The sequence below is a fragment of the Callionymus lyra genome, chromosome 5, assembly GCF_982586985.1.
Source record: "Callionymus lyra chromosome 5, fCalLyr1.hap1.1, whole genome shotgun sequence".
Classification (NCBI taxonomy): domain Eukaryota; kingdom Metazoa; phylum Chordata; class Actinopteri; order Syngnathiformes; family Callionymidae; genus Callionymus; species Callionymus lyra.
The window spans coordinates 30,923,042-30,945,436 of NC_141822.1; the positions used below are offsets into that span (position 1 = coordinate 30,923,042).

At 38.1% G+C, this 22,395-nt stretch overlaps 1 protein-coding gene across 1 annotated transcript; it reads right to left on the reverse strand.

The window, feature by feature from the left end:
- Window positions 1-1,580: 1,580 nt before the first annotated feature.
- On the reverse strand, window positions 1,581-21,377 carry lhx5 (LIM homeobox 5). The gene is made up of 5 exons (XM_087791944.1): window positions 20,721-21,377; window positions 16,346-16,569; window positions 15,072-15,349; window positions 9,615-9,780; window positions 1,581-4,635 (listed from the first exon to the last, which is right to left on the reverse strand). The coding sequence occupies exons 1-5, from the start codon at window positions 20,891-20,893 to the stop codon at window positions 4,286-4,288; spliced, it is 1,191 nt and encodes a 396-aa protein (XP_087648070.1). The 5' UTR covers window positions 20,894-21,377; the 3' UTR covers window positions 1,581-4,285.
- Window positions 21,378-22,395: the final 1,018 nt, after the last annotated feature.

A 22,395-nucleotide genomic window follows, 5' to 3' on the forward strand; every position in this document is an offset into this window, starting at 1 on the left:
ACAAGGAACAGATGAATAGCGATCTTTGGATGGCGGGAAGAAAACCGGATTGGACCGACACCAGCGCTAGAAGAACCTCCACACAGAAAGGCTGCAGGTTGTCTCGGCCTGGAGGCTGCTTTGAGTCAGCAGCGCTCACCGCTGCGCGACCTTGAGCCGAACTGTATCGTATACATTAAGAAAATGCATTAAAAAAAACCTGATTGTAATTATTCATTAAATCACTTCTTCCCTGTTTTTTTTGAGGGACACGGTTAATCTTCTTAAAATCTTGAATAGAGAACCTTAACTAAATAAATATAGAAGCAAATACTTTATTTATTTATTTAAAGTAAAGCAAAATAGATACAAGAAGAAGATGACATTTCTTGTGAGCTGTCAGAAAAAAGGTAAGTTTGAGGCTCCTGAGGGCCACAAGAATAAGGTGAAAGGGCACCTGCAGCCCCTAGGCTTTCTCCAGGTGTAATTTAGATCCACAAATATTTGTTCTCAATGTAGTGCATAATGACGTGTGTTACAAGCCCCTTACTCTTATTCCTGTATACTAGCATGCTAGTCTCAGCTTGCCTGGCGCTGGCCCCCTGCTGTGCCGTTGACCTCACAGCTGCAGATGATAGTACAACCAAATATGTAGCTTCAATGAATGAACAGGGTTTTAAAACAACATCCATAAAATGAGAGCTATTTACCTGAAAATCCGTTGGGAGTCGATTGGAGCGCCAGGGTTGCAGCTTTAATGTCCAATCAAACACCCACATAAAAAGTCTGAACTGCATGTTCTAACTGGGTAGTTTGACTGATTGGGATCCATGAAGTGAATTTAAAACATTTATCGATCAAACATCGATCAGCAGCTCATACCCATGAATCACTGAGTGGGATGTAAAATACAAACTCCACACCTGAATCAATTTTAGTCTGTTTATTTTCCATTATTTTGGATATGCTTCCTGTGACCTTCAATATTTTTTGAAAAATAAAGCACATCCAAGCAGAATAACACAGTCTTGTCAATTTAAAAAACCTGACTGAAGCATTCAAATATTAAAGGAAGTTGTTAATGACAAAAACAGTTATTCATTAAGAAATAAAAATAAGAGCAAAACAAATTAAAGATAAAATGTGCATTTTAGATTACAGATAGAAAATGACATATGATTATGGTTTAAAATATAATTAATCCCGAGGGTATATTTGTAATCTCAGATTTTTTTTCGACTTTATTTTCCTGAAAAAAACGATTTCCTGAATGGTAATATGTACATGAATGATGTAGAGACAAGTATATATGAAAGAAAACAACTATTGAAAACACTCTTTATTAGGTTGGACATGGAAGTGGAACATGCTTTTTTCATTATGGAGTTTGTGGATTTGATATTAGTAATTAAAAAGTTAAGTTAAAGTTAAAATGGAAGTATTTCTTCAACAATATTTTATTGTTGATCCCACACAAGCATGTAGAATAATGTAATAAATAAGAATATTGAATATTTATATTTGTAGTACTTGCCAAAAACAATTTTGAAATGTGAAAAGGTATAGAAACCACAGATAATTGAAGAGACGTTTCAGGTTGTAAGAGAAGGTTTTATTAGCAGTGCTATTTACATCCATATAATACATCCTCGCTCCTTTTTCTTCTTGTTGATGCACACGTTGATGTCGTCACTGGTGAAACATTCTTCCAAGAGCTTAACCATTGTCCCACATGAATCATCCAAAAACAAATTTTTAGGATGGGAAAGAACAGCGTTTGTGTTTGAGTGGTAACAATCTGGTGAGCATCATCTGAAAGCAGCAGAATCGAGGTGTTTGTTGTGCACAGACAGCATATTGCATTCACTTTGGTGGGTTTTTTCTGAATAAACATAACCATTCCCTTCTACTTTCAAACATGTTCTTTCACAAAGTGCTCTTTAGACAATAAAAAATACATTTACTCCCAACTTTAAGTGAGCGTGACTTGTTTATTTCTCTTAAATCATGATGTGGATACTCATCCTGTAAGATCACCCAAACACAATGAAGTCAAATTTACACTTGATTCTTGAGCTGAATGAAAGCCACAGATATAAACCCTAAAATGAAAGAGAGAATTCTTTTTTTCAAACCAGGAAACTCAATAAAAGAATATTACATTTATTCTGAACTGTGATAATATTAACGTAATCTCGACATGCAGTGAAAGTGACCTACATCTATGGAATGTTGAACCAACTCTCGCGGACCACAAAGTGTCTTGGTGGGCCGGATTTGCCCCCCCGGCCATGGGTTTGATTTGTATTGTTGATTTACAGGAAAGTATCTCACCAATTATTCTAATAATACAAAAGTATTATATTTTTGCTATTGTGATTTTTTCAAATCCATCCAATTAAATCATGTTTTCTGAAAACCGAAGTTCAACATCTTTTGTTTCATTTTTTACTGAATGCATATTTGAATGTTTGTTATTCGTTAAATGTGGAACCTTTTAATCGCCATCATGAGGACTGAGTGAAGAGACATTGCTGGGAAAATTTAACAAGATGAAGAATAAAATGGTTTGACGATACGTTTTCTGTTTAAATCAGTGTCAAGTTGTTAAGATTCTCTTCATAATATTAATCACATTTTAGACAAAATAATCATAATTCTAATTGTATTAGTGTTTTGTTGACACAAAATTATTTTTATCGTTTTTCCTTCAGTTGCTCCCAATTCTCATCTAATCTTTTCACTAAATATGGGCGGGATCTTTTCCGTTTCCTCTTTTATTTTCCAGCTGTTGCCACAAACAAAACTAATATCCTTCAATAAAGAAATGTTCCCATGTGAATGCAGCATGCTTCTGGAGGAGAGGAACAGATTTGGTGTAGGTTGTCGTCTGGCGAGCGCGGCCAGGAGATGGCGGCGGTCGCCTCCGCAGGGGCAGAGAGGTAATGTCACAGATGTTGTCTGCCCCCTCTTTTGTTTCCTCCCTTTACAGGGAAGGAGACCTCAGCTGCTGAAGGAGATTCTCCATTATGGGCTCAATGTTCTTTTGAAAATCATTTCCATTAAAACATGTTTTTTAAAAGGGACGGCGACAAAGGGAAGGTCAGGTGAAGCCGCGTGCGGAGCAGAACTATCAGGGCCGCCCGGCTGGCTGGGTGTGTGTGCATGAATGAGTACAAGTGCCTGAATAATTGTGTGTGTTCTGAATGATGGTATAAGCGTCCGGTCGCATGTTTATATATTAAAACTGGTTCTTTTGTCTTTCCCGGTGAAGACGGACGCCAATCAGCTGAAAGGAAACGAATAGTGCCGCGATGAAAATCTGCAAATTAGACATAACTCAGAATGTCCCCTTTGGCTTTTTCTTTTGTCTCGTGTCTGCATACTTGACGTCGAAGGAATCATGAGTGTGGCCGCTGAAGTCGTTCCAAGCACAGATGTTTTTCAGTAACTACCAAATGAATGTTTCGCTCGTTGATCCATCAATTGAGAAAAAAAAAGTCCTTAATAGAAATGATTTCTGGCCTCAGCCCACTTATGTCCACACTACGACGTTTTTAATGCAGACGAGAGTCTTAGCCTATTAAACAAAGATTATACGTACAAGTACATTTCATATTCAAAACCGCCCCCGTGACCAGCAGTGAACGTCGGCGCTCGAACAATAACGCAAGATTCGGAGGTTAGCGTGGCCTCGGGGTCGCGGCTGTCAAGGACGGAGTCAGAAGTCTCCAGAGATCGTTTCCACATGCAAATCTCCGTAAACACAAAAGACAAAAGTAGATCTGCTGATTCAATTTCTGGCCAAACTCAAATGTAATAATTTAAAGTTCGACAAACCATCGTCACGATATCAAGTACACCAACCGACTGATCACCAGGTCTGGACATTTGACCGCTGTGTGACAAATGGCATCAGAAGGTACGAAACATTCTGATGCCATTTGTCAGAAGACCCCACTCCAATCTGTTTACATGTGTCTTGAAGAAGGTAGAAATGTGGGCATGGTGTCACTCACAGAGAGTCTTAAACCTGATTCATTGACCACAAGACCAAATTGTAAATCTACAAATAGAAATACAGTTTTATTTCTATTGAATACTGAGCTGCCAAGAAGCCGAGACTGGAAACACATGGTTCAAGTTAGCTGTGGACACGACATGAACAAGGCTACAAGGGGTCATGTGACGTCTGTGTTGTGCTAAAGACACATAATCTTTCTGAAACAAAGCTAAAACGCTTCTCCATAAAAACAGGGTAGTGTGGATGCTGCCTTCATTAGTCTGTTAACAGTTGGACCGTCCTTCACCAGGCGGCGGTCTCTCCCATCTCCTGTCCCTGGTGTGACATGGGAGCACTGTAGCTGGAGTTACTGGCCAGTGAGAAAGGAGGACTCGGCCCGCCTCCGTACGCCTCCCCCGGGACGGACTGCAGGGACCCTGGTAAGCCTGGTTCTGGACTCGGGGTCTCTGCGTGAGATATCATGTCCGTGAACCTTTGGTCATCTGACGGTAGGTGACCCGACCCTTCCATGGCTCCGGGTCCAGAGCCCAGCATGTAGGGGGAGTCGGCCGGCGACTGTGCCTGAGAGGAGGGAGGACCGTGAGGGAAGAAGTCGTAGTTGCTGCCGGGTCCGTAGTAGTCGCCCTGGTACTCTGTGAGGAGACACAACAGACGCTTTCTAATTGATATTTATTAAACATATAATCTTGGTTTGATTAATGTAATAAAAAGGAACATTTATTGTGGACACATATGTTTATAACATTTAAATACGTAAGGACACAAAACCTTCAAATCAATTAGAATATTAAAGAATACATGTAAAGAAGATTAATCATGAAATCCTTTTTTCAGCTAAATTTTGTATAGAAAATATAAGAATGAAGATTTCTCAGTATTTGCGCATTTAGTCAACAAATATATAGTGAATCTCTAAGTGTAGTAATCTATAAACAAGTCTACATTTATGGCCTAATTAAACAGATCACATTTTCAATTTGATCATCATTTGGTATAAAGAACAGAAACATAAAATATTTCGCTTTATTCAATGAACTGCTGTAAATATGATCACTGACTGATCCTAAACTAGAGAATTCTTCTGAGTCTTGTATTAGATCAGTGGCTCGTGCAAGAGCAAAAACAAGTCCACACCCCTTCCACCTCACTACATTAATCTTCCTCCATCGTTCAGCGAGCCACCAAGCGTGCTTCTGCATTCCCATCTGGAATCTGAGGATTTGGATGACGAGTTCCAGAACGAGATTTCCTCGTCCCTCCATCGCATCTGATGTTCTCCTCACCATAACGCTCCTGCTACTTCCTGTCTACTCTCATCTTCCACAGTATAGTCCAATGGAGAATAACAAGAAGGTGATTGATTATTTATTTAAAGTTGCATAAGCACTAAAAATCAACTTCATATTTCAATGCTAATGACACACGTCTACAACCAGATAAGTCATCTTCCAGAATGGCCCTTACCACTGTGTTCTTCTGATTTATTGGAGTTTAGCTTTTTACAGACGTATATATTAGTGGTGTCAACGTCTCCACGTTTAGGGGGTTAACAGATTATCAAACCATAACACTTTAGAGAAATACGGCTTGCCGTTGACCAATGAGACGTGTGTGTTTTGGTCATGTGATGTGTGACAGGAGACAGTGGTTTCAAGTAAGTTTTGAGACTTTGACAGTGACAAGTTACAGGGTTTTATAAAGGATTGTTAAAAGACACAATTTACCTTTTCATACATAAGTGTTGATTGTACTGTACATTGTTTAAAATGTACATTATATAACGAATATACTGTTTCTTCGAGTGCCAGCGTGAGGCTCAGTAGTCAAGAGAATCGCAAAGTTATACTACAGTGACTAATGGTGCGGCTGCATTGTAGTTGACAAAGCAATCATTTTTACATAGTGTGTGCCACATACAAACTAAGTCAGCATTTACAGAATGAATATAGACTAACAGTGTGGAATGTCCATTTTTGAAAAAAGTAAAGGATTTGAGTTGCGCCTTATAGTACAGTAAATATAGTTATGTGATTTTTCTGTTATGATGGCTATAATTCAGTACCTATTTAAGGTGGGCCTACAAGAATAACTTGTTTTGTTAATTTGCTGTAATGAGACTAGGTTGACATATAAATAAACAGACAAATGAACCTTGAGCCACACTCTTGCTTCAATCGTGCAGCTAAGAAGTCACCAGATTAGCATTTAGCACCTTAATAATCCACAGAACTTTAACATTCTAAAGCACCTTCAAATGTGCATCCAAATCTGGATCTTTGGAGATCCTAATAAATCTTATGGACTGAAACCTGACTCTGAGACTGGAACTCCTCAATTGCCAATGTGAATGTTCTTTTAGGGCTGCTACACAGCTCAGGGGGTTCAAGGTCACATGGGTATGTCTGAAAAGTGATGTTTAAAACACAATGCTCATAATCATCAAAAGGTCGCCTCGAGGTGATGAGAAGAATCTTGTTTATGTTGCCAACACTGGAACAGAAGATGAAGCACTTAAAGCTTGGACGTGTTTAGAGAAGTCCTTGAGGTTTAACAGTCAATTAAATGTTCTTCATAGTTGCACCTCAAACACAATATGTTGCAGTGTCACAGCTCAAACATCTGGCTGACATACCACTGCACCGTTGTTGCAACACAATTTATAAAAATAATGTTTATTTATAAATGTGTGAAAAGCTGGTGGGCGCTAAGGATCTACATCACCAAATAGCTTTCCCTTGATAAACATAGCGGGGCCTAAGATTGAACCAGCAAAGTCAGAGTTGGTTCAGGATTTTGTTGGAACCAAACTTTGCAATCTTGCCTAGTTGGAACAACTCTGACCCTTTCTGGATCATTTGAAGAAAACTGGTGTTTAGAGACGTGATCTTGGGATTGATGTGGTTAAATCATTGTCATATAATTGTCCTCAGGAAGAGAACTTGAACTATACTCGGTGCATGCAGGCCCCCACTTTCCCTGCAATTAAAGTACAGGTAACGACATATAATCAATTCATTCTGTAATATATTTTCTTTTAATTGCAATCCTCCTTAATCCTTAGTAATAAAATGCTGTTTTTTTTGCTTGTTCTAAGAACAAGCGGACATTCAGGACGGCATACTCCTCAAAAACCAATCAACTTTGAAAAAATGTGCCTGGTGATTGTTCCAACATGAAAAGACCAGAAATATAACTAAAAGTCATCGCACAATTTGGTTTCAAAATGTACTTCATTCACACTTTAAATTAAAACAAAAGCTAGTAAGCAACTAATAGTTGTTTGTAAAGCGCCTTTCTAGACCAGGGTCATGAAGCGCTTGAACAACCAAAAGTAATACCTGTTTAAAAATACCTACACATGTAAAAAACTCTAAAAGGCCAAGACAACATAAGACAAACACAGGAGTCCCAGAAAATAAATAAAAAGCCTGCACAAATAAAAAGCTCCTCTGATGCTTCTAGAAGGAGTCAGTAGATCCATCAAGCGCAGAGGGAGAGGAAGATCGTTCCAAAGCTTAGGAGCAACTTATGCACAGCATCACAAGCTGTGTGCAGAATCAGAGCCTACAGTAGACACAGGAGACACACCACACTTGTCAGCACTGGTTCAATATTAGAGGGTCTGCAGTCTGACACCACCAACAGCACAGACCTACAATAGTGTCTGGACTTAAACATAATTTTGCCTTTTGTTTATATAAAGCTTTAGTATTAAAATCAAGCCACTGAATTAAAATTGTCCAAGTCTACCATTTGGAGAAAATACCAAGCACTCCTGTAACCTCCCAAAAGGAAAGTCGTTTTGTCTTCGAAATCAGCAGAATAAAAGAACATTCATAATATTTTGGCTCCCCAACATGAACTTACTAACTAGTGTTTGAGTTTCTTGACACGCCCAAAAGTCTCCTTGGCAAAGAGAACAATAGGCGCTGAAAAACAAGCTAATGATTACCGCTCACAAACAAGACCCTGCTAGCCTGCTCAACCTTGACTATAAACAACAAGGGTGTTGTGTGAAAACGGGTAGAGGGTGATGGTGAGGAAAAGTGGGGGGTGCCGGCTCTCCAAACGATAATTACACTCACACATGCAGATGCAGTGTAGCACCCATCATCCCTCCAGAACATGAGGAGGCAGGCGGCGGGATAAAGGCGGTCGGCCCGGCAGCTGCCACACAAAAGGGTGTGAAAGCGACATGCGAAGAAAGAGATGAGAGCGAGGGATGTGGAGGGCTTTTTTTTCCTTCAGCGCCTCTGCCCACTGTGTTCCAACCTTGACAGATCTGAATTATTGTGAACACTCGGATCTCTCCAGAATACAAGAGATGAACAGAGCCACGAGGATCAGTAGAAGAGGGGAGCATAGCAATCTTCAGAAAAAATATTAATATGAGGAAGGCATCGATACCGTCTATACCCCAGCCATGGATCATTTCACATGCACTCATAAAAACACAGCAATCAAATGAAAAATTATACAGGATTAAAAAAAAAACCTGAGTGACGTTCAATCTTTCCTCATAATGTGAGGACATGGTCACTTTTTGAATTCAATCTTTTTGTCGATCTCATGTCTTACTATTAACCCCACAATAAAGAAGCCCTTTATAAATAATCAAAAATATCTGTAATGATGGGCTACATTTTCAAGAATCATGAAATATGTAGTAGAACTCTCCACAGCGTTGCAGCCACATGGTGCTTGCTTGCTTTTTGAAGCCTTTTTCTCTTGTTCATTTTGGCACCAAAAACAGTCCTATGTAATCTGGACCTTTTGTTACATAACTATCCAACATTGCTCTAAATTATACATGGAAGCGACCACAAATGTCATGATTCAATAGTAAATATTCCCTTGCATCCTTGCTGCCATTCTGGTAGACGTCTCCACCTGTGCAATCGTGCCTACATTCTCTTCTTCATCCACTTTGTTGGATTGTCTCACAGTGTCATAAATGGCAGCATCAACACAATCGCGGATCACTCGTTTTTGCCACATCATTGCAAATTGGTCTAATGTAAGTAGTTGTCACGATTCTCAAACCTAATTGAATTCAGCACCTGCTTTAGATCAAAACTAACATAATATCCATGAAGTGAGACTGGTGCTGGTGAATGAAGAAATATATGCACAAAGATGTTGAACATCTGGGGAATCTTGCACACACCGATGTGCTCAAGAGAGCAAATGAAAGACAAATAAGGAAAATTAAACATGTCTACGATATTCAAACTGAAGTATGTCTCTCAGTGTTTCCACAGCAGCCTTTATTTACAGAGTGACTGATTGGAATGAATGTATTTGTTTTCGACTGACGGGCATCCACTCCGCAGAGTGATGGAGTGTGACACTTGAACAAGCTTTGTGCTGCTGAGCTGTCGCCGTGCATCCTCAGACAGAAATAATGTGTTTATTACATCTGTCAGCGATGGTTTGGCAGCCAAAGATTCTCAAGTGAGAGGAAAACTTTGGATGAAACCATGTTGAAGGCTAAATACACAAATACAAGAATATGTTAGAATGAAATACATTATGACCGTCTCACGTCTTAAAGTTGACTTGTTCTAGGACATTTTGATTCACGACTCAAGTAGATGTGACTGAGCCTTACCTCCATAATAGCCATAAGCGCCTGGGCCCAAGATGTCAGGATCTTCGAGTCGTCCCCCAAGTGGTCTCATCCTCCTCGGGCCCCTGAAGAAGGCGTGTCGCCGCGCTCCCAAAGCGCTAAGCTGCTTCATCCGCCGCTCTTTGGATCTTCTATTCTGGAACCAAACCTGCAGAGGAGATGCAGCGTCATTTACTACTCCACAACTTAATTGTTGTAGCCTCATTATTCTACAAGGAATTTTAAACAAATGAATACAAATAAACAAGGATTGATTAAAATTTAAACTTGTGTTTCTTTAATCTGCCTCTTAATTTCACGCTTATTACGACAGAGTTTGTGTTAAAACCTCCATCTCCTCTGAGATAAATGGTGTGTGGTGATAGACAAACGAGTACAAATGACAATTATCACATGGAGTATTGAAGCTATTTAAGAAGCTTGAATGTCTGTTCTTACCCTTCAGTTATTTATCTGAATATTGTAAAGTTGCAATTAGAAAAAAACTCTTTCAAATCTCTTGCATTACATCGTTAAAATCAGCCTATCACTCCTTACAAAATGCACGGCAACGGTTGCAGCTGTATAAGTTTAAATCATATTTTCCTTTTATGATCAAACCTGATCAATGTCAGAAATGTAAAAACAAGAAAATCAAAATCAACTCAAGCATTCAAATGTTCAGTTAATATGAAATCATAGTAGTTCAGGGTCCGCTACAGAAATAAGTCCTAACTACTCCATGAATCAACATCAATTTTACAGCATATAACAGACACACACCTGCTTGTGTCTGAGGATGAAAAGAAGCAGTATAAAGATCATCATCCACAATACCCGTTTATATTTTATTTTTATAAAACACAAAATCATGTGTAACCTGTGAAACATACTGTTCTATGGTCTGATTTGATGGTATTATGTCAATCAACTCAACTATTATCTATCCCGCCCCTCTTTACATCAACGCTGCGCAGCTTTTGTGAGGAGGTGTCAGGGAACATTCTGAACAGAGGGATTGGACTTGGGAAATTCAAAATGCAGCTTGGTTAGACCGTTTAGAAGATCATCTCTATGCCATCTTTAAGAATGTTAATAGTTAAGCAACTCCACTCTCATTTATCACATGTCTGTGCTAATGCCATTGTTCATGGTCCCGTGTGCATGCTCCCCCCCTTGGGGTTTGATAGACTTTGACATCTAGGATTTTTAGGTCTAAGCTTTGCAACACAGAATTGATTCCTTTGTCATCTGAATCTACAGGAATTTCCTTTTTATTGCCAGTTTCTTTCTGACTTCTTATATTTAACGATGATCAATCATGGTCGGATGTGATAGTATTTTCGAGATCCAACATTACATTCCTAGTCTGCCAATTGTTGGGGTTGAGCTCCATTTTTTTGTATTTTAATCTATAAACCAAATAACAGAGACATCACAACAGCCTGCCACAACTAGCTGTGTGCAAAGACAAACAAAGTGATCTGGTGATGCCACAAAAATAAAATGATAGACAGGGATAAGACATCAATGCCTGATTATTTAAAGTTCATACATTTTTTTTCAAATTGAACTTCCTATTTTTTTTTTTTTATAGTTTTTTAACAGGGCACTCTTAAGAGATTATGTATTACTATGGACTTGGAACACATCGGTGTTCTCTCAGAGGAGAAGAGGGAGGACGTGTCAAACAAAGACAAAAGTAGATGACTTAATAATGTTTTTGTTTTGTTTTAGAGGAATATCAATGTAACAAACGTAAATATACAGTACTTTTGTATTCCTTCTTAATTGAATGAGCAGTAACCCAATTGTTCTGGCGGAAAGAATAGCATGAAAAACATTAAGTAAGACTCTTTTGAAGAGCAACAAAGACATTTGAAGAAACTATCCAAACATAACAAGGCTCCATATGGAGGAATGTGTCTGAGCACATCACACATCTTGTGCTGCCTCTGCTTTGCTGCTGCATAATGATGTATGCTCACACCAGAGGCAGAATCCCACTGTGCACCAGATTACCAAAAACACACAAGAAAAATGGAGGCAACAAAAAAACACCTAAAAAGCACTTAAGGCAGCGCTCCACGTGCTCAGGCACCTGCTTCTGGAGAACAATCGTCTAACTGTAGGCCACATTTTTATGGAAATGCTGTGGCTCCCCTCCAGAGTGTGTTGTTTAGGGATTACATCCTGGAGGAGCAGCGCGGCTTGCAGGGCTCCCCGCGTAGAGAAGCTCCGGTATTTAACGCGCCCTGAACTAGACATAATAGATGACGAAACCCTGACTCCATTTGGCTCAGACACACTCACTACAGTGACGTAGGAGGGAATATGGTACAATAAACATTTGAACAAACATTTTAAAATAAATCTCTCATTGAAATAATATCAAACAAACAACCTACTGAGAAAGATAAACAGAAGCAAATTATGAATAGCTGAAGTGAGACGCATAGCTATGAATATGTTGGCCAGTAGCAAATTCAGGGGACACTTTATATCAAGCGCTTCAAAACCAAAAGACAGTAGGAAGGAATGTGCGGAAGGTATCCTTATATGATGAGAAACAATGACCTGCCATTATAAAAAAGAAGCTAATCTGGGATATTTCATTATTTATATTTCATCATAGTTATGATATAATTGTAAAAGTATTATTTATTATCATTGAATGAATGAATGAAAAGGTATTTAACCATGAAAAATAACTGAAGTTTTAAGTTTAAAAAAGACACAGGGTATATTTCTCTCAAAATAGCAATTAGGGCCTAAATTAATTCTTAACCATTTTGTTATTTCATGGTCAAGATGACCCAAAGGCCACAAAAACAAATGTGTTTGTGGTATCTATTGTGCTGTCTCTGGGTCAAGATGAACAACCTCCACCACTGCTTATGTATTAATGGAAGCCAGGGAGGTCGTTCACCTTGACACAGAGACAACAGAAGGGATACCACAAACACAACCTTGTAATTAATGTGCATTTAATATATGCTGCAATTTTAGGATTTTTCAGCTCTTTAGAAATTAGCATTTGTCTGGTGTTTTTTATTCCTCCGGGGATTTGGCATATTAATGTCAACAGTTGGCTTTTTGGATTTTTTTTTTTTATATTATTATATTATGTTTATTGTGTGTCAAATTTTGATGTCATGTGACTATTATTTATGTTTCAACTTTTCATTGACAAACTGCTGTAGGGGTCTAGGTGAAGTGTTGAGATTTCAATAATATAGTGTCGATAGTCTCCTAAATCAGGTTCAAAGGTCGGTTTATAAAAATGTATCATGGTGCTGAAAGGCATAAATCTAATATACTAGAACGAGGGCACAGAGTCTCAGGAGGTAGGGGTAATACACGCTGGTCAGGGACACATGAAATATGATCATGGGTCGCTAATAGCCCATGGGCCAGACTGTGGACATGCTGACAGTAGGTATGCAAAGACGCTGGGACGGTTTTAAAGCAAGGAAGATCTGGCATTGTAACACACAGAGTAGATGCAGAAGGTGTACAAGTGAATAAGATTAGGGAAATAAGTAGAAACAAAGCATTTTGAGATACTGTAAATCTTAAATAGGAAGAAGAAATTAATGTTTTAAAGAGATAGTGGTTGATGTAAGAGGGACTTTTATAAGAGATACATACATTTATAGCTTTTCAAAATGAAGGTAATTATGTTGTGAAAGCAAAATATTAAAGGCTGTACGGATTTAATAGATACAAGTGATGAAGTGTGAGATGCAGGAAAGACCGTTGAAATATTTGACAGCAATACAGTATATGCACTAAGTAGATGTTATGTCATATATTTATGGTAGACGCATAATAAGAACGCTATGGGGGGGAGAAACAGGGAGGATATAGGAGATGAAAAGATGCAGTTATGGCCCATCAGCCCATTGATATTTGATTGTTAAACCAGAAGATTGTAAAACACAAGTGTCATTCATCAATCATTTCAGTCAACAAATAAACGAGAAAATCTGAACATTTTCAAACTTTGCAGTCCCAAGATAATTAAACCAAATAAGAAATATTAAATATTCTTTGAAATGTATTCATGAATGTTGTTTTGCAGTTAAATATAAAACATTTTTCCTTTCATCGGTTCTCGTTTAGTGATGCAGTTTTTTCCTCTCAAAGCAAAATGTAGGCGTCTGTGAGGTTTGTCCAAGATACACTATGTCTACATTAGCTATTGCATGAATGCATCCGCAAATAGATGAAAGAGACAGTCAAATAAATACTGCTTTAATAGTCTTAAATTTGATATCATGAAATAGATTTTGTATTTGTTCAATAAACTTAGTGAATAGTTACACTTCTTTTGTCGTTTGTTTACAAGATAAAAACTGTGGCATACATGGAGTACAGTAGTGAAAATAAAGAAGCAGGTGCCAGGTGTAGCAGAGGCAGTCATGGGAAATGAAGGAGATCCATATAGATGGAGAAATCCCCTGAAGTAATTAGGCAACAAATGAAAAAAAACGCAGGAGATGGAGAACGTAGGAAAATATTGAGAGAGGCACCTGGGAAATGCACTGATACAGACAGTGCAAGTGTACAGGATGGAGGAGGGATAGAATTGCACAAGATATTGACTGACAGACGCATAATTGAGCTCGTGGATGCAAACACACAGCCGCCGCCGGCAGACGAGGAGAGGTCTGCTGTAATAATCGGGGGGAGCGGGCTGTAAGTGAGTAAGAGCAGGGAGGTGGGAAAAGGGGAGGGTGGTATGTAAATCTGTGAAATCAGCGATAATCACAGCCAGAGCACAAAAAGCCACATCACAGTTGGCAGAGATGGTGCTAATCATCCAGACACTGTCGGCACACCGCGTGCACCACGAGCGTGTGCACCGCCGTGACAGCGTAGCCTCACACACACACACACTCTCTCTCACACACACACACACACACACACACACACACACACACAAACATCCAGTTTGCAGGAGACATATTTGTTTGTATAGTATTTGAGCGTAAAAGACACAACAGATACTAAACACATTTAAGACATGTACCATCCAAACACACCCAAATTCACACACATTTACTACATTTTTAACATTAAAGAGTGTTACTGTTAAATATAAACCATTTTTTTTTTTAAATAACTACATGGTATTTATTTCAGGAAATTAATATGAGCAGGGGTTTTTTTTGGTTTGAAATGAGTATTACTATTTTATATTGTTTTTAGTTGTGGAATTATTTCATTAGGAATTAAAATACATTTTAACAATATTAAATTGATAAGAAAATAGAGGGTAATGTTAAAAAGTAATTTGGGAACTAAATTTTAAATGGCTAAAAATAATTATAAAAGGACACACCAAGGTGAAAGACCAACTGTACATCCGGTAGCTCCAGTAAAAAAAACAATTTAATTCACTTCACAATACATTATTTTTTATATCTAAATGAGTCATTATAGAAGAATCCTCACCTGGATCACACGCATGTTCAGCCCGGTTTCCTGAGCGAGCTGTTCCCGGATGTGTCTGGTGGGCTTGGGCGTGGCCACAAACGCGGCCTTTAACGTTTCCAGCTGCTTGGCTTTGATGGTGGTCCGTGGCCCCCGTCGCTTCGTCCCCGAGTTCTGCTCCTCGTTCTCAATATTGTTCGTTTCCTTATCTGAAGACGTGGAATTGTCCGTCTCTTTAATGTCGTCCGGTATCGGGTCCTGCAGATCTGGCGATAAACTCCTATCTGTACACGACGACACTGCAGGGGGAAGGAGGGATATGGAAAAAGGTCATGAACCTAAGTGTTGCCTTAAACCACTCAATAACATTTTCTTCATCTAACACCATATTAACCAGAAATATTAATATTATTTAATTTATTTTATAAAAAATGTAAAAGATTAATTGAGAAATATTTCAATCAAAAAGGTTTCGATTACACAAAACATAATTTAAAGAAAATTTGATCTTGTAAAAAGATGAATGCAGTTTTCAATTATAAAAATGTTAATAATTGCTTAATATTTTTAAGAAAAGGTTTTGAACTTAATGCAATAATTAAAGTGTTTGAAATATAATTAGCAATATCTGAAGCAATAGAACATGTTGACTAGTTATGACAGAAATAATATCAAGAAAATATATATGAACATTATAAACAGGTTATTGTTTTTAGGCTCAGAATGTAACATATTGGTTCCATGTTCAATTGTAATAGATTTAGAGGAAATAACTTTATCAATAAATGTTAAGAAATAACTGATGGATTTCTGAGAAGGACCTCAAGGGGGCACACTGTACCGAGTCCTGCCCAAAATCCATAAATATATATTTTTTAAATGTATTTTTACCATCATAAATATAATGAACAGTGGAAGCTTTTTTTGTTGGTTCAAATAATGCAGCACTTATCTCGAGGAGGACATTTTGAAACATGAGTTTGGTGGATGCTAGCTAGTTCACTGCTCGTAGCACAATATATAACATAAGAGAATAAAATAGGTTTCAATATCATTTTTATGTTTCGTTGTTTTCGTATTATACATATATAAATATTTATATGAAGTTCTGAGCTCATGCTGATTGGATGTGTTAGAATATTGACATAAGATTAATGATATAGGAGCCGCAAGCTAATTCTAGGCGCCATTTTATGAGCTGAACTGTCTTAAATATTCGATTAACAAAATGTATAAAACACAACACATGTTGACAGGTGGCGTTAATGCCAGGGTGTAGGGTTAATGCTGCATACCTGAGTTCAACGTTGCTTCTTTGATGGCGCCGGAAGTGAGGTAATCTTCTTTGCACACGAACTTGTTCTCGTCGATGACGTAGAGCTCCTCGCCGGTGGACAGCTGCTTGTTGCACACCATACAGGTGAAGCAGTTCAGGTGAAACACCTTGTTGCGGGCTTTGCGAACCAGGTCGTTCGGGGAGATCCCCTGCTGACAGCCCGCGCACTTGGTACCGAACCGTCTGGAAGGAAACACACAGACCAAAAAAATAAGGTCACCACGTGATCTGACCCTAAATTACATTTCAAGGACACGGTTCAATTTCACAAAAGTATCCAATTAACTTGAGCATGTATCCGTAAATATTTAAAAACAAAAATAAAACACGTTCGCTTAATGTTAATTTCATTTTTCAAAAGCACATTTTGTTAGTGGTATTGCATGACAATAAAATGTGTCTCATATTAACAACAACCATGTAGATACGAGTCGGGTGAAATATTTAATTATTTTATTCAAATAATATTTTACAATCTATCTGCAGTGCGAGTCTTTCAAAATAAGGTTAAACGCCGGATCATGGTATTGTATAAGGATGTTTGCGTAAAGATGAAACATCCTAACTACATGTCTGCAGCTCAGATAACGAACCAACGAATCATATATGTGTACGTATATTTATATTGTTTATGAGGCATTGCATCAAATCCTAACAGTTCTTATTATCACCACGAATATCACAATGATTTCAAAATAAATAATTTAATACATCGGTCTATGTGTGGTGAAGTTTCAAAATAAAGGTTGTAGGTTAATCGTCGTTGTCGCTTAATAAATTCCTGTGACAGATAAATTACTTCAAGACAAATGAAATTGGTTAAATATTTTGGTTATCTTTTTCCAAACTTAAAAACACAAATGCGACAATTGTCATTCAAGTAGATGCATTTCATATGTCCGCCGCCTTCAAAATAAGAGTCAAATGTTATGATCTCCTTTCAGCTCTGTTTATTTGCTAAAAAATAAAATATAAAAGAACCGAAATGTTTTTGAGGAAATTATAACATAAGCAAAACAACTATTATATAGTATGCACATACTACTATACTACAAACTGAACAAGAATATGAATGTACCTTCAACATGACTATTTGAGCATGTGAAATAGATACTCATCTTTTTTTCTCATGAGTAAGTTTATTATTTGAGTTTCTAATTTTCTAATAAATAATAATGAAAGGTGTATAGTTGTGAATACTAAAATAATGACCCAGAGCGCCGACGTGTTCTCGGTTTTTTTTGTTGTATTTTTTTAAAAAATACGAGTGACATTGTGATTTAAAATACGAATTCAAGATGTTATAATCGTCATCTACCAAAATAAAAGCCATATTTTAATAAACACTATCTGGATCGTGTTTGAGTTTATATATTCAGCTGAGATGAAAAGTAACCGAATAATAATAATAACATTATTGTTGTATTTAAAAATAAAAGCCACACAAGTAATCAGACACACTTAAAGAATATAAAACATTAACGCTCATATTTGCATTGAGTACATTCTATGTTTGACACGTTTTGTTTTGATACCATGAATTGATCTGATAATTGTTGTCATACTAGAACTGACAGAATGATGAATGTCACATGACACGCTCTGACGCTCGCAACTTTCCGACTTAAATTCATCTTTTATCGATATTAATAACGTATAGGAAGATAAATTGTTTCCAGGGGCAACTCCAAACACACAAAAAACAATATTAACTAAAAAAAAAAAATCATTGCGTTTTGGCCGGTTTTACATTTTAATAGCGACTGATTTCGACTGTAGTCAATCCAATGAATACAATTATTGTTTGGTTAACGTTGCGATCATTAATGTCGTGTTATTACAAAAAAAGCAATGATAATGAAAGACGTCTTTGGAGAACTAAATATCTTCCAGAGCAGGCCGTGAGCGCCGAGGCATGTTAGGTAAAATAATACACAAATAAGACTATTACCATTCGAAGTGAATATACTTCAGTTTAATTTCTTTATTTATAAATCTATATTCGTTAGATATGTCAACAAACACGCGGTGAAAATCGTTTTGTGCCTTAATCTCACACAATCAGTCGCTTATTGTGTAAATAATCCCGTAAACAAAGAGCTAATCCAGTACAAATAAAGCAAAAATGAGAAAGTGTTTGGTTATGAATGTGAATATTTGATAGAGCCGCCGTGACGATAAACCCACGCAGAAGCACATTAGTGGCAATCAGCGCATTGTGGACGCGGATATTATGACGGGATTAAACCGAGTGAGCAGCATTTTAGCCTGGAAATCTGCCTTAATCCACACGCCTGACTCAGGAATATGATAATCTGGAATATATTAAGTTAGTCATTTAAATGTTTACTGTTGTTTCGCGAAAGGGATTCTTTTGTTTTAACGTGTTCATTTGCAAAAAAATATCGTTCCCTTTCACATGTATGAATGGACGGGCCGGGGAGGGAGAGGGGACACGGACCCCCACCGCCTCCCTCCCCTCCAGTCAAATACTACAACTAACTTACACAACAAATGGCCACATTAGTGTGATTACTGTTTCTCTCGGACTTAATGGTTCCTCATTTACAAGCGAGCGTGACGTCAGAGGCCAAAACATCCAAAAATAAAAGGCTCCCGGTGTCGTTTTATTTTAGGAGTTGAGGAGGAGGGGGGGGGGGGGGGTGGAAAACCACCGACACGAGAGGAGAAAGTGCAAACAAGGGGCTTCACTTATCAGCCAATTACCTAGAAAGTGAGTGGGTTAATGGGCTGGTCACGTGACTCAGATAACTAATAGATAACGCTATATATGTTTTTTACATTTTGGAACGCAGTGTATAACAATGTGTTTTTTTTATATCCAATGTATTTAATTAAAAAAATGCTTTAACAATAACCAAAATCGATGAATTTAACTATCGCTTAAAATAAAATAATCACTCGTTTATTTATTAATGGTTTTATTTGCTTAACAATAGATGCGATGGGAGTAATACATAAAAAACGACTAATTAAATGTCAATCTCATTTAAGGAGAGTTCCAGCATATATTTCATTTCTCATTTTAAGTAATATTAAAACAACTTAAGCATTGTGTTGTTTACATAAACTGATTGATGATTCACTATTTAGCATCATATTTGTTTGCTCTTTCACCATATAGATTTTCAACCGAAGCAGGGCCGGTGCTAGCATTTCTGAGTGCGCAGGGGAACGGGGGAAGTCGATACCCTCCCCTCCTCTCGTTTTGTCGATAAAATTCTTAATTATTTGTGAAGCCTTGTCGATTTTTCTTTGTTCATTAATTTGATTAGTAAATATTTGGCTCATTTAAATCGTATATCAGAACCGCTGCTGTACTGATCTCTGAATAGGGGCAAAGGAAGCCACCCTGGTAAATGAGAAAACATATTTTACTTTGTCCACCTAAAATACACCTGGCAATGCTATTTTTTTCGTTTTGTATTTTAGCGTTTAATCTTTACACATGTACTCATTGTTTGTAGGTTAAAAATAAACCAAATATACTTATTTAACGTATATAGTTGCTCTTACGACCAAATATTCTGTCGCTATTTTAAAAATCAAATAAAAATATAAATCGCATTTTATTAGGTTTTCAGTAGGAAAACAAGTTATACGCTACACGTCAACTATGTTAGCAATAATGAGCCAATCGAGCAGTTGTAACAAGAATAAACGATACCAAATTATAAGCGATATTGTTGGACTTTTCCATATTTTACTTTTTCACGCTAAGGTAAGCAACTGATAACACAAAGGTTGCTGCTTTGATATCTGTCAACGTCAAAATCAGTTGTGATATTATATTTGTATTTAAATCATATTAATTTGAAAACTAGTATAAATTGAACAAGATTATATGGTATTTTCGTTTTATCATTCTTTTGTTTTTTTGTTTGTTATTTATAAACTGATTTGAAATCACGAATAAACTGAATTCCTTGACGTACCCAGTTGGAATTAAGAATACATTTATATATTCTATTTGGAAGCGTTATGTTATTTGTATATTAACGTGTATATTATGAGTAAAACTAAAATATAATTTGTACCTCGCTCTTAATGTTATTTTTACTCACTGGGAAGAAGTTATTTACAATATTTTAAATAAAATAATATAGGTCCTGATTTTACTAAAACATAAATCTGTACGATAATACAGTTAAGAAAATATTGGTCTGTTTTCACGTTATTTTACATATAATTAGATTATTTTGTTTACACATGTATTGTACTATTTTCCTGTGTAGACAGGGAGAGTGTGTTGGAATGTGTGTGTTCGCGATGATCCCTGACCACTCTGGACTAAATCCTTCACTCCGGTTTACCTGAAAAAGTCCAGTTTGCAATAGAGCTTTCCGTCCCGGGAGAAGCACTTCTCTGTCAGGTTGCAGTTACACTCACAACACTGAACGCACTTGGCGTGCCAGGCTCGGTCCAACACGTTGAGGAGGAACCGGTCCAAGATGGGCCGCTCGCATCCGGCACAGTGGACCATCATGACTCCGGCCTGCAGGACGACCAAGGCCGACCTTCGCACTCCGACAGCGCTGCTCGGACTCGGCTCCACTCGGAACACCGTCTTGGCTTTTTGAGTGTCCAACAGTTCGGTGAGAACTGGAGGATCCAAACCTGGGAAAAAAGTGACAATCCTAAGAGGTCCCGGTCATGTAATCCAAGATGCGGATTCAGCCGCACCGGCTGATGCGCTGCGACATCTCGCTCCCAAAAAATCACTTCAATTCAGGTGGAATATCTGACTCCAGAGCTCGTGCTTTGTTTTGGCTCCGCTCATTTCCTCCGGGCTCAACTCTGGTTCCACTTTCACATCACTGGGTCTGATGATCGGCGGCTGGGACGCGCGTCCTGGGCGCAGATTGGCCGGCGCGCGTGTTTATTCCAGTGCCAACGGAGCCAATCACAGTGCCGTCGCCATGGTTACGTGTCCATATAGCCTCCGAGCAGGACCTGGGTCAGAGAATACCGGGGTGTTTTCCTCCCGTCATTGACTCGAGGTCCGAGAAATAAATACAAATCCAGAAACAGACGCTGGAACCTGCAGAACTGGCAAGGTGCGTTTCACCTCCTAAATAAATGTGAATGCGTGAGAGTTCCAGGTCTTCTGCCAAAACAAGGCACGGCGAGGAGGGGTCGCAGGTCTTTTCTCATGCAGGGTGTGTGTGTGTGAGGGGGGTGGGGGGCTGGTATTTACAGGGAAATGTGGTGGATTACGCAGCAGCGGCGCATCCACGCACATTTCAATATTTACCAACTGGTTTTGTTAGTTGCACTTAAGCAAACAGGCTAATTCACCTTAAAACTGCTTCACGACCCCCTGCTGCCCCCCCTCCCCGAGCACACACACACCTCCTCCACACACACTAATGATGATTCGCTTGAATGACATAGGTGTGAATTTGAGCTCATTTTGTGAAAAAACATTTAGAGAGCATCCACCCAAACAATCGAACATGACGTCACTGGATCGATCAGTTCATCGTCAATGCAGAGAAGATGTTGTGACTGTCAAGAGAGACTCGCTCAGAGCAAAGTCAAAGTCTTATGGGCAAGATCAAATATCATTAACGTCTCCAACGCAAGGCCAAAATCTGTCCCACTTTATCACTTTACATGGCCCACGAGAGGTTTTAACAGTTCGCACTAATTCATTTGAACTTTAATTCAAAGTGCACCATGTGAAAAATTGGACATATAATAGACAACTAAATAAGGAATTCATTTTTTTTAAATGTAAGAGGAAACCTAGGTTTTTAAACCAAGTTGCTTCTTTTTGTTCCTATAGCATTTTTTAGATGTGTTGACTAAAGGGTCCATTAGAGGGACCCCCGTGGAGATGAGTAGCAGACCTGAGGAATTCCCGCAGGGTAAAATTGTATATTCAAAAACGCAAATAAATGTTAACATGAATAAGCAAACTTGAAAGTCATTGATTGCCTTCCAACCTGCCTTAGTCATTTTTTGATGAGTTCAACTAAGCTTTGT

Bases quoted from the DNA above. Each gene is read 5' to 3' on its own strand.
- lhx5 (XM_087791944.1), bottom strand. From the start codon at position 20,893: ATGATGGTCCACTGTGCCGGATGCGAGCGGCCCATCTTGGACCGGTTC. The intron at 16,570-20,720 runs GTAAACCGGAGT...GTTTCCTTCCAG, and splicing joins TGCAAACTGGACTTTTTCAG to ACGGTTCGGTACCAAGTGCG. The intron at 9,781-15,071 runs GTGAGGATTCTT...TCTCCTCTGCAG, and splicing joins TGAACATGCGTGTGATCCAG to GTTTGGTTCCAGAATAGAAG.